The sequence below is a fragment of the Alligator sinensis genome, unplaced genomic scaffold, assembly GCF_000455745.1.
Source record: "Alligator sinensis unplaced genomic scaffold, ASM45574v1 scaffold285_1, whole genome shotgun sequence".
Taxonomy (NCBI): Eukaryota; Metazoa; Chordata; order Crocodylia; family Alligatoridae; genus Alligator; species Alligator sinensis.
In genome coordinates this window covers 1,068,054-1,081,465 of record NW_005842235.1, presented here as the reverse complement: position 1 = coordinate 1,081,465, position 13,412 = coordinate 1,068,054, and the positions used below count along the sequence as shown (strand labels likewise).

The window sequence follows — 13,412 nt, the reverse complement described above, 5'->3', positions numbered from 1 at the left end:
CATATAGGAATGATGTAGCCCATGAGTCATGAAGTCAATTGACTCCCTCAGCACAATGTGAAAAGAAATGCAACCACTGCTTCTCCAGGCAGTTGGTTTTACCTTTGTGTGGATCAGAAATCCAAGCAAGAGTGTGACTGCACCACTTTACCCCCCTGGATCTGCTTTTACTGGACTCCACCCATTCCTATATGTAGCTGCTAGGGAAACGAAGAAAAAACAAGCAGCAGCTATTTTACAGCATCTCCATGATTCTATTCTGGGTAGAAAGTCATCCCCTCCCCGCCTACATAATGTATGTACCTCCATGCTGGAATGCTAATTTTTTTTAGGATAAGGTGCATGTGGTATGGAAATAAATATAGCATTTCCACACCTTTAATCAGAAATACTTCACAGAATACTCCATACTTAATTTCACCAGAAACCCATGACTTCCTTTGTCTGCAAAGCTATGTCAAGTCTCTGTTGCACATTTAGCCCAGTCTCTGTTGGCTGTATAAGATTCAGTTTTGTAAGCCCTTATCTAATTTGATGACCATCATTACTTTTCAGTGGTTTTGACATTCCTCTGTCTTACTGCATATTAATCTTGTGGATTTTTATTAGTCTGCACTGTTCCAGCTTAATTTTGTTTTGGTGTAATATTATATTTCTAAGTATGGCTATATTTCCAATTTCTGTGGGTGTCTTTGTATATTTTGACAGTTGTCATGAGGGATCATAAAACTTAGAATTTATAATCAAATTCAGACATTGGATGTTACCCTACCATCACTAAAATCAGCACAAGCCATGTATGCCTCAATTTCAAAATGTATCCATGAATATAACAACAGGGAACTGTATCTAGTTTTATAAGGAATACTATGTATAGGAGAAAACATATCTTGAACATCGTGTCCACCACAACTTTCTAAACAAAATGGGACTGATTCTCCATATGTCTTCCACCTAGTATAGGCATTTATAGCAGTAAAAGGCAGATGTAAAATGCTACCATTTTGATTTAGACAAATGTAAATGACAGGCCGCTGTGCAACACAAGAGGGAATAAATCCTAAAACATTTAAATGCTTTCTTCTTAGAGTATGAAAGAATCTTCTCACTTTTCTTCTCTCTATGTTAAATATCTCTAGTTTTCATTTATAGTGGGAGACTGCAAGACATCTTTTACATCAGATGACACACAGAATGTTTTCTCTTACCTTTCCAGTTGACTTGGTTCCTTTCCAAATGCAGAAGTAGCAGATAGTCCAAGCAGCAAGGAGACACAATGCCAATTCCCAGCGAAGATTCCCAATATGTTCAATTCCTTCTGATATGGCTAATACCCTGCGCCTTCAAAAAAATATGATAGTGAAATGCTAGAATCTTAGCAAAACAGATGTTGGAATAAAAGAGTAAAGTAAGGGTGCTTACACAAGTTAAATTGTTTGCATGCTCAGGTCCCTGAAAGTGCTCTACAGTCATGCTGTGACACACATGCATGGCTACAGAGTGTTTTTTAAGTAGTCAATAACGCAGATAATTAACTCTCCTCAAATGAAGTATTAGATGTGGGTGCTCTGCTTTAGAGTGCCTACAAGAAATTGTGTTTCCTAGAGTTAATTTTCCGCACATTGGGCTTCACATACTTTTGCACCCTGGCTGGGGGTATGCTGGGCTGGGCCAATGAGGCAAGAGGGCTCTGTTCCCCCGCCCTCCACCTCAGGTTGGATAAGCCAGCAGCTCAGTGCTGCTCACTTCTCCCTCTCTGCTTTGCCCAACCTGAGCTTGAGGAGGGGCAGGGTAGAACAGAGCCCCCTCACCTCATGGACCTGTCCTGGCTCTCTCTAGTTCTCCGGCTGGGATACCTGGCAGGGGGTGAGGGGAGGGCACTAGGTGTGGGTGCTCTGTTCTCTTCCCCCCGCCCCACAACTCCAGCCAGCTCCCTCTGTTTCCCCCTCCCCCTCCTGACAGCCCTGGATCTGGGAGAGGGGGCAACAAGGAGGCTGCTGGGGTGCTTCTACCTGCTGGCCAGGAGGACCAGTGCATGCAAGCTTGATTCCCCCTGACCCAACAGGCAAACATCTGTTGGGTTGGAGGGGAGAGGGTGCTGTTAGAGCAGGGAAGTGAATGTCTGTCTGCACCCAAAGTTTGCAGTGATACAACACAGCAGTGGGAACTGCCTACTGGGAATGCACTATGATGAAAAAGAGGTGAAAACCAGTAGTGAACTGTTCTCATTATTTCACATATAAAGCTAAACTTGTGCAGATGGCAGGTTTTTGGTTCTGAAGGTGAAGCAAAACTATTTTAAAAAAACTGATCTAAGCCAAATTGTTAATTTTTTTTCAAGAAAAATGTTAGTTTTGTTTGACTTATTGGACCAATATGAAACATCTGAACAGCAGGTTATTTATTTGTCCTTTTCAACATATGTATATGACAACTACAAAATTTAATTTCCAATTTTAAAACATTTAGACTTTTCCAAACTGAATTTTCTTTTTCAGAAAATGTTGTTATAAAGTGTTTGAACCCTTTTAAAAATGTCCTTGTTTTTATTGGCAAAAATTATTCCTAATATATCACTCCAATTCACTAATAGTTTGTGAATTATATGATTTCATAGGGTGATAGTTTTTATTGGACCAACTATGTAATTGGGATACAGTCTAACAAGCTTTCAAATGCAAGGATTTTTTGGCCAGGTCACCTTGCCTCTAAAATAATTTTTGGACCATCACAGATGCAACTTCACTCTTACACTAACAGTTTTGGTCCTCCTGAATTCAATTTTTTCATCAAATGTATTGTTCCCTGGGGAAAAAATGGCACTAGTCTCTAACTATCATACCACCTAGAGGTTTTTTCAATATTCAGCTGAGATCAGGGTTTCAATATACCATAAATTGCATGATCACACAGTTAGAGGGAATTTTTGCCCCCTGCCCCATACTTAAAATTTCAATAGGCTGGGCATAAGAAGTGTTTGAAAAAAGCAGTAATGTTATGCACATTTTGTAGGGGAACTGAAGCACAAAAATCAAATAAGTTAAATTTGCATAGAAAGTGCAATAAAATCTGTTATCTGGCATGAGTGGGGAATGGGGGGTGCCAGTTATCTAAAAATTCCGGTTATCGGGAATTTTACTTGCGCACACTCAGGTACCATGCGCTGGTACCCTCAGAGCGGTGCAGCAGACAGGAAAACGGTGCAGCAGAAGGCGAAGTGGTGCGACGCTATGTGCGTTCCGCTGCTTTCTGCAGCACAGCGGGAGGCAAAGCAGTGCGGAGTGGCGCTGAAATATTGTTTAATAAGGTATTCTGGGTGACGAAGCACTGGATAACAGAGATTTTAGTGTACATGCAAGGCATTTAAATTGTGCATCCTGAATCTCAGGACTGTTTTAATGAGAAGAACAATCTTCCTTATTTTAACATTGCTTTCCTAACTAAGCATAAAATAGGCCTTTTATGCACTTAGATTTTTAGTTGCAAATAAACAATGAGTTTACAAATACAGTAAATTCCCTGTCAGCTTTTTTTGTTCTGCTATAAATAAAAGATGACACTATATTGTAGTGAAGAAGAATTTAGAAGTAGAAACAAGAATTACTTAAGACCCATCCATTTAATGAATTCCTTTAAAGGTTTTCAACTTTTTATTAAATTAACAGAGAATCTATAGGGAATATAAAGACTTTTCTTAAGGAATCTGAATTTACCAAAGGAGTGAAGGACTGACTTTTAATAAGTGTCTGAAGTCAGTAGTTGATGTTGATTTAAAATGGCATTTTGTATTAATAACATATTAGAGACACAAAAGCACTTAGGGAACTCTAAACTCCTTATAGTAAGTAATTAGCCATGTACCTAGATGGCAAATTATATATAGAATCGTTATTTAGGTCTTTTTCTACCCTTAATTAAGTCTACATAGGTGCTAGAAACACAAACTGCATGGGTTTCTGCAATGTGATACAGTAGAGAACTGGGTTGACCTAATAGAAAAACAAGTTAATGCATATTTAGGTCAAACCTGCTAAGTAGGGAAGGGTGGATTTGTTGGTTCTCCAGGTTTTTCTACTTTTGCTTCTCTATGTATAGCCTTCATTTCCAGGCTTAAAACATCTCTCTTTTATTACAGAAAGTTTCCTTGGGAATCTGCATTCAATAATCTCTACAAACTCAGACATACAAGGTATGTACTAGGCTCTCTCTTAGAGGCATTATGAAGGTTAGTTAAATAAGGTTTAAAAGTACTCTGATATCCTCTAATTAAAAACTCTATATACAATGTACTATTCTGATTTTTTTTTCATTATCACTTCCTGTGCTCTTTCAATGTTATTTTGGAAACACTTCTGAAAGGCAAAATATTATACAGTCTCTAATAAGATGATCACATACTACCATTTTTATGAGACATGTTGGATGCAGAAGGAAAAAGAACTGGGGTTGCATGGATGAACAGTAACTCTGGCATTGCCTGCAACCTATCAATTTTATACTACAATTATACTATAAAATTTACAGTGTAAAATTGTTAGGTTGCAGGCAACTACACAAAAGCTAGGGAATGCCAGAATTACTGTTTGTCCACACAACCCCAGTTTTTGTTTCTTCTGCATCCAACACAAGTCCCATGAAACTGGTAATATGTGATCATCTGATCAGAAGCTGTCATGCAGCCTAGATACAAGAGGAAACAATAAGATTATACAGACAGATTAATACTTTGTTTCATTATAGTTTTATTCCAAATATAATTCCCTACAGGATTTCTTAAGGGAAAAGGAGTAAAATCAAATTACAACTGCAACAGGTAACAAAAATTCTGTGTGAATAAAGAACCTTCAGCATCACAGCACAGACAGCTGGAATTTAAATTACAGGAATAACTGCATAAGGTGCTACCATGAAATGTCTGTTATGCAGTGGAGAGATATTACTGACACTACATGTTGGGTGCAGATGGATGCTATGAGGAGTTTTATGCAGCCTACTGTCTTTTCCACCCAGTGCTTTTGCCCCACGTCATGTCTCTCTGTAAGTAAAGAATAGAATGCTGGATCCAGGAGCTGGATCTGGTGCCACGATGGAGGGAAAAAAAAAAATCCTACCTTAACTCTCACCAGCCTCTACTATACCACTAATGCTATAGCTGCTTTCACAACATCAAGGTGACCCAAGTTCAGTTCTGCTGTTGCTTGTAATGGTGCTTTGGCCATGGCAAGGGCAAGCCCTTACAGCGTTTGTTTCATTATTTTGATAGACTGAGATTCGCTACCACGTTCTCTAACACACCTCCATAGTTAGGGTCATTCTGTAAAGCATCTTCTGACACTAACTTCCTGGATGGCAGAAAAAGCCAGCCAAGAAGAAATAACAGCAGGTAAAAATAGGCCTCAATAAAAAATCCAAAAGAGTTGTTGGTATTCTCAAAATCATAGAAAAATAGAAATGAAAAGAAGAGGACTTTTATGAGTGGTGCATTTTTATCATTGAGAGGATGCAATCAAATATGAAAACAGAGGAAATGTTTTGAAGTTATCAACACATTAGAAGTAAAGATTAGGTCATTGATCCATGACTATAAAAAAGGTTGATCGTACAAGTAAAAAACAGATTATAGTATGTGTTACAGGACATACCTCTCATGTCCTGTAACATGCCCTAGCAACCACTAACCTTGTCTCTCTCAGTGTACCATCCTGATACTGCCTGTCACATCTTGCTGGAAAATAAGTTTAGAAGGCTGCCCTCATAATTCTGGAGTGCACTGTGAGGTTCTTCACGCCACTCAACTCATCAATGGGTAGCCAGTGCAGTCCAGTCTCTTAGCTCTGATCCTGAACAAGGCTTTCTGGCTGGTTCCAGGTACCAGTTCTGTGTCTCTCTCTCTCGTCTCTCCCCCTGGGCATGCATGGGGGTCTCCCTACTCCCTTTAGCCACTCCTATGACTCAAAACTCAAAATAATAAATATGTGACTTATCTCTACATGAGACTATCTCTGCAGAGCTCCTTCTCTTTCAAGAGTCAGGCCTATATACCCATTGACTCCTCATTCTGGTTGCCTGACCCCCTCCCCTGCATACCCTCTCATACAATTTGTGAGGGCCCAGGTACTGCTAACTGTCTATCTTCAGGCTTACTGCTCTGTAGCCTGCCTGCCTACCAGCCTGTAGGATGCCTTCTGCACTTTTCACTAAAATAGTGGTGCAAAAGGGGAAAATGTCTCTGAAGTGCATTTACCACATTCATTTTAATGGAAAAGAGATGGACATTTGTGATACTAAACAATTTTGCTGATTTCCTCCATACAGAGCCCCTCAAGAAACATAATCACCAGCAAAAAGGGTGGGCCTGCCCACTAGCAGAACTTCTGCTTCCCTAGGCTTGATGGGGAAAGTAACTCTAACACATCCAGCTAGTAACATCAAATATTCACCTAGAACAGGCATTGACCTTATACAGTCCCAGGTGAAAAGAGCTATACAGTGGATTGTCTTAACTGGACTAAAATGCTTAGGTTTAGAAATGTTCTCACTAAGGATCCTCATATATGCAATATGCAGAATACAATAAACAATATGCTTCCTTAAGCTACAGTACATGCTAAATCTCTCTGATATAAACACATAATTGTAGGAGAGGAAAATATTTTTTTTTTGTGATATCTTCTACTGAACCAACTGAGTAGTTTGGAGAGTTGTTAGATAATCTTGCCCTCCCACTGCCTGGCCCCCATACCTCCAGTAGTGGGGAAGGATGAATTTCAGATGTTTCTCCAATAATTAGATTCTATATATGAAAAATTGGAACAAATTCATAAATTTTCCATGTATAGAATCAAATCTTTTAGAGGTCATCTTAAATTCATGGTCATCTTGGATTCAGATAGCAAATTAATTTAAAATTTTAATTTTGGGAAGAATGAAGCTCTTTTATCTATGCCCCATGTCATATCTTCTTTCATTTCACTGAAGAAAAAAAAATATGAAAGATAAATGTTTCAGGCTGTTACAAGATACTTTGTTGAGCCTTTAAGTCTTCCCTTGAAATTTTAGGTCAATTTTTAAGTTAGAAAATACTAAAATATTTCAGGATATCTGGCTGGATATGTTTGTTGAATTGAACCTAAATTCATGAATAGCTTCTCTCTGATTAAATAGTCAGTCAGACTATACACTTCCTAAAAGATTTCTTTTCAATAGTACATTCTGGTATGTATGGTAGAGGGCAAGAAAAAAAAAACCCAAACATTATGGCTCAATCCAAAACAATTTTTTCTCTGATTTTTTGGCTTAGCAAATTGAACTGGAAAATCCATTGGTTGTCCATCTAAACAGAGAGACACAACATAAAACAAAGTGGCCTGCTAAGCTGGCCTCTTTTCAGTCTATCTATAAAGTCAATGCTAAAATCACTTTTCTTGCCCATCATTTTGACCTTCTTGCTCCTGTTTTGGGTCAGTTAATTTATTCCCATTTCACTGTGTGTCAAAATTGAATGGCTAGCTCTTACTTTCAGGATCCAACATAGACCAGAACTTCCTATACCCTGTTTTTAAATTTTTTCCACCTACTTTGTTCTTCTGCTTACACCAACCTTGCCAAATCTTTTCATTATAAGTAGGTAACATGGGACCTAGGAGTGAGCACATTTTAGACAGTGAATACTATCATCTCTTTGGTCTCCTTTTTCACATATAACTCTTCACCTTCTTCTGTGCTGACGCTTATGCTTTGGATGAGTTGTATTTTTCTTTATTCAGTTTTAAACTGTATAAAAGATAGGCCTATAGAAGTACCTCCGCATCCCTGTCTCTCTCCATGCCCTCTCTTCAGGGCCTTCTCAGTAATGGCACCCTCTCTCAGGGCTCTCTCAGTAATGCCACCCTCTCTCAGGGCTCACCACGCCCACACTGGGGCTTCTTGGCAGTGCCCCCTCTCCGGGGCTCCTCAGCAATGCCGCCCCACTATCCAGGGCTCACTGAGCCCGCACTGGGGCTATAACACAAACAGAAGCTGCCCAGCTATAATCACGCTCAAGCCTATCGGGGTTCTACATCCTGCAGCAGTGTCAGACATTGCTCCTGCCTCAGGCTTCTCCTCTCTTCCATGACCGAGAGCTCCTTTTTCCTTGGCTGCTGGTAGGGAACTACCTCTGGTCTCAACCCCTGGGCTTTATATGGGAGCCAGGCCCTGCCCCTTCTGGTCAGCTGACCTCCTCTGGTTGCCCCGGCAACCAGCAGCTGGACTCATTACTCCCTTCTTAGGAGCAGGGCACCTAAGTGCTCTGCGACAGAATAAAATAAGTGTACTGGTTGATGAGTTTTTAAATAAAGAAATGGAAAACAATGAAAACAAAACAGAGCCCTTACTTTTTTGTGAGGGGGAAATATACTTTTTAGACATGATATCGTCCACTTCTCTGTAGCTGATTTAATATCTGACCTAGAACTTTTCAAAATGTGGGATTTGTGTTTCATGTGAAATTTCAACAATTCCAGGTTTTTTTCCCTAATCCATAACAAAAAAAAGTACTCAAAATTCCCCATGAAATTAAATTCACCTGCAGCACTGTTTTGAATTTTTTTCATTTAAAAATTCATGTAGAAATGTCATTTGTTTTGAATTTCAAAATTTGTCAACATTTTATTTTCTAGTTTTTGATATTTTAATATTATTTATATTATTTCTTGACATAATATTTTAACTGTTTCACTTTGTATTATTTCTAAAATAATGGAGGACTGCTGCTACCTGGGCCTGACTATAATAACTCATCTTTAAGTTTTAAATGCTCTTTAAGTTTTAAATGCTCTTTTGTTCATTTTAATGAAATATTTTGACCCTTTGTATCAACAGAAGCATATACAAAAGGACTTGACGTCTAATCTTTTTTTTTTCAAGACTCTCCCAAATTTCATAAAACCTTTATTTAGAAAACACACCAACCAACAAACAATCACTGACTTTATTTTGTTGTTTTTGCACGTGTATAGTCCTTTTTTTTTGGTCAACCAGACTCTGAAGAACAAAGATTACTGACTGGAGCTATATGGACCAGGAGAACGTAGCGTCCCTGCAACTGAAGTCTGCTTTTGGGTTTATGACACTGGTTTAAAGTTGCCACTTTTTCTTATGTTTGTGTTTATTCAAAACATAAAAAAATGTGGGTCTTAAAGTTATAAATTCTAGAAACAACCTTTGCAGAAGCAGGACATTGTCCACCATTGTCCCCCCGCTTTACCTGTGGCAAGTTAAGGTATTATAGCTTGTGATTGTATGCCAAGGTTAACTGTGTAGTTTTACCACTAGGTTAGATAAGGATTTGTAGAGCATGGTTTGGATAGGGATGATTCTTCCTCATGCAGGGGGTTGGACTATGTGGCCTCCAGAGGTTCCGTCCAGCCCTATTTTTTTATCGTTCTATGAAAAATGAAACTGTTCTTTAATTCTTAAACTATTTTTACCATCATATTTTTAAAACCAATTATATTAACACTTATTCTGTATTTCTATGGCCAAGCTGTCATATCCTGAAGGTTAATTTCTTTTTAGAAACAAAATCCCAGTCACGCAATGACTATAGCACTTAGATAAGGATCTTAAAAATAAGCTACTTGAGAGACACAACTTGACTATAAGGTGCACTGTTACCTTGACTTCTGACTTCAGACTAACATGAGCTACTTACAAAACAAGCTACTTACCAATACCTTAAAACAATTTTTTTTTCCCTAAGGATGAATGTTCAGTACTTCCTGAATATCCTCGGAAACACCTCAATGACTTAATAATTTTTAAAAACTTGGCCTGTCTCATTTGTGAAGAAATCAGGAACAAGGTAAAAATGTATAGAACTGGCATGAGTAGCCTGTTCCTCCCTTCTTAAAAAAGATAGGTTGCTGAACAATTCAAGCTACTACCAATTAAATTAGTATTAATTTCTTTCTGAGCACAGTGTCCCTTATTTTATCTTTCTTTTGTTTAAGCAAAACACATTTTCCCCTTAGGAAGCAACAAGCGAACTACATATAATTATGCCATAAACTACAACATATACAAAGAATACATATGAGAAAAAAACAGAGAAAATCTTACATAGGAGCTAGCAGTGACAACTGATGTTGACCCAGTTCCAGATCCTTAGCTGTCCCACTGAGAAAGTAAGCAACAGGAGCAGGGGCAGTTTTTAAAAGAAGGAAACACTCAAGATCACACATTATTCTTCTAGAATTTCAATTCAGTCTGGCTGCAACCTCAGCCTATATCTGCTTGTATTCTTTCTTCATTCAATTTATATCAACAGCCAAGAGGAAGGGTTTTTTTTTCCTAAAACATTGGTTTAAGTCTTCATTATACCCAAGAGAATGAAACTAGTGAGAGGAGGAAAAGATGATTACAGCTCCTTGATCCTAGCTCCAGTATAAACTAGAGCTGCATGGAACCTGGTATTGTCCTCTGGGAAATTACAAAGCCAGCAAATCTGCCTCCTTTTGCCTCCCCTCTTCTATCTGGACACACATCCCTCTGCAATCGTCTTCAATTCCTCTCTTACCCTTGTATTCTCTTATATGGTTCTAGAGCAAGAGATAGTAAAATCATCTAACAGAGCTGGAGTAAGCTGTGATTTAGCTGTCTCTGCCAGCACTGTGTCAGGGGGGCTGTCCCCACATAGGTGGGGCAGTTCTTTAACCAATGTAAACTCAGTGTGCCATGTAGGAAGATCTGGGTATTCATTTAGGCCGGGTACAGACTGTCGCAGGGCACTAAGGTGTCCTGCTCCTTTTAAGGGCTGGAACTGCTAGGGAGAGAGCCCTAGCAGTCAGTTTGGAGCCCCAACTGCTGGTTACCAGGGCAGCCAGAACGAGTTAGTTGGCCCACACCTGCCAGCGGTCAGCTGACCAGAAGGGGCAGGGCCTGGCTCATATAAAAACCCCAGGGCTGAGGCTAGGATAGCAGTTCCTTGCTAGCAGCCAGAGGTGAAGGAGCCTCCAGTGAGGAAGTGCCCAGTGATGCTGCACCTAGGGCTAAGGGGGCTCCATGTGCTCTGCAGGTACCCTTGCTCCCTAGACACCTAGTGCCTGGGATGAAGTTTGATGCTTTTAAATGGGCAGAGCATACCCTAGTCTTTTGCATTATGTTATAGCCCAGGGGCTTATATTTGTTTGCTGTTTATAACACTGGTGGTTTGGGTTGGGCTATTTGGGGAAGGAGGAGGCCTCACTGGGGGCTGACTGCAGCGTGGGAACCCCAGAGCTAGAGAGGGTGTGGCATTTGGGGTGCACAGACCCTGGCACCAGGGAGGGTGTGGCATTTGGGGTGCACAGACCCTAGCACCAGTGAGACAGTGACAGGGTTGTGGAGAGCCCAGAGAGATGACAAAGGGGCCAATTATAGCAAGGCCTCGACGGGACAATGTCAGTGTCATCTGTGAGGCTTGGGGCACGGTAAAGGGGTGGTTAGAGCCATGCATATAGCCTATAAGGCTGGGGTGTCCCGGGACATCTGTCTTGAAATGGGACCCACAAGGGGTCTGGGACCCATGGGGTTCAAGGAAATCCATCAGGACCATGTCCAACAGGACATGAAGGCAGCCTCCCTATATTACTAATACATCAAGATGTGGCGGGCGAGAATGGAGTGTGCCCATCGGGCCGAATTGGCATGGTCAAGAGGCCCTAGGGGTAACACAGCCATCCTTGAGGACCCCATCCCATGACGCAGACCTTACACTTATTGTGCGGTAAGCACAGAGAAAGTACTCTACAGCCATAACCAAACAGACAGTCAGGGCACATAGAGCATTATAAAAATGGTGGATCCCACTCTAAAATAACCCTGGATGGATGTGCTACCAGACTTCAATGCTGATGGTTGGAGCACTGTAATGAACATCCATACCAGATCCCTCACAATTCAAGTTAGGTCATGTTTTGTCAGCAGCCCATGGGGCTTTGCGGCACCCCACTCACAGGGAAGCACTCTAGACTTGGCCAGAGCTTGTATGGCCAGCCCCACTCCTGGGCTGTTCTGAAAAACTTAGTGAAGCCTCTGCCTCCTTCCACTTAGCATAGATCCCTGGGCAAAAAGAAAATTGCTTATTTCTGAATTTCTCTTATTAAATATTGTCAGAGATGCAGTTGAGCAAGTGCTGAAGGGTTAGCTGCTATTTCGCCTCTGCTCACAGTTAACCTGTCTTAAGAACTGATTCATCTGCACTGACTTCTGGCAATAGACTGGCTCCCTAATGGACAGGAGGCTTTTGACATAAAATCATGTTTAACGCCTGGCTATTTAACATGGTACAAAACAGCATCAAGATACGTTTGGTGATAAAAATGTCCTCTAAACCAGCCTCTACCAAGGTATGTAATTGTTTTGTAACACTGTCAAATTGTATTGTGCTTTTCAAACAGTTAGAGTTCCTAGCGTAGACAGGAACCCCAGCCCCTAAAGTATAAAAAATATACTTGAACATGCCCAAATGTATATCAGCACACCTACACATACAAATATGTAACATCACTACTTTCCAACTTGTTTGGGAAAACTGAATATATGTATAAAATGTAGATTGCAAGAAGCGTTTACACAGCCTGAGCTCAATACAGGATGCAGGACCAGAAATATGCGAGTACAGCACATGGACTAGAAGTCCCAGAAACCTTGGGTGCATTCAATAGCCCCTAAAGAAGCAGATGGTGTATCTTTATACTCATGTCTTAATGCCAATTTCTTATAATTCTGGTCACTCCACTCCAGTAATAGTCTGGTGTCATATTGAATGTAATAGTTTGAATGTTTGTAATAGTTGCCCATTAGCCAGTTTAGGAAGAAGACAAGATTTATCTCCTTATCTAGGCCATTGTTTTGGTCTACGTGTGGAAGATCCTGACTTTGCTCAAAGTCTTAACTCTTGAATTTTATCTTTAGAGGTCTTTAACAAAGAGAACCTAACAATGACCCTTAAGCAAATATCCCGAGTTCCAAGAGATCAAACCCTAGGGCCTTTGAAAAAATTGGAAAGAAAAGGTCACTTGCAGTGATATGGAAGTTCCCCAAAGTAATTAAAATGATCAACAAAAGAAACTAATTACCAAGCAAAAGAATATGTTAAGAAGGATCGGAGCCCAAACTTGGGAGTAATGACAGGTTTGGGTAGGAGGAGCCCAGGACGGCAACTCACTCAATAAAAACTGTAACCTACTCTCCCAAATTGGAGGTGACTATACTTGCAGAACAACGAAGGAAGAATCGCAAGTGTAGACCAGATCAGACTGATCACCTGAACCACCCTCTCCGTGAACACGAATCTCTTAGTTCACGCTGAAGCTGCAGAGCGCCCGAAAGGGACTGAAGGAAGGGGACTTAGTCCTATCACTGCTGAGGCCAGCCCATTGAATTGTATT

The 13,412-nt window shown here is 40.3% G+C and overlaps 1 protein-coding gene across 1 annotated transcript in view; it reads right to left on the bottom strand.

Annotated features, from left to right (window-relative positions):
* Positions 1-13,412, bottom strand: part of LOC102372648 (sodium- and chloride-dependent GABA transporter 3) — a 309,306-nt gene that overhangs the window by 213,090 nt on the left and 82,804 nt on the right. Inside the window, exon 5 of the mRNA XM_006027333.3 lies at positions 1,209-1,341. Within this exon, the coding sequence (XP_006027395.3) occupies positions 1,209-1,341 (133 nt within the window). The remainder of the gene's footprint in view (positions 1-1,208; positions 1,342-13,412) is intronic.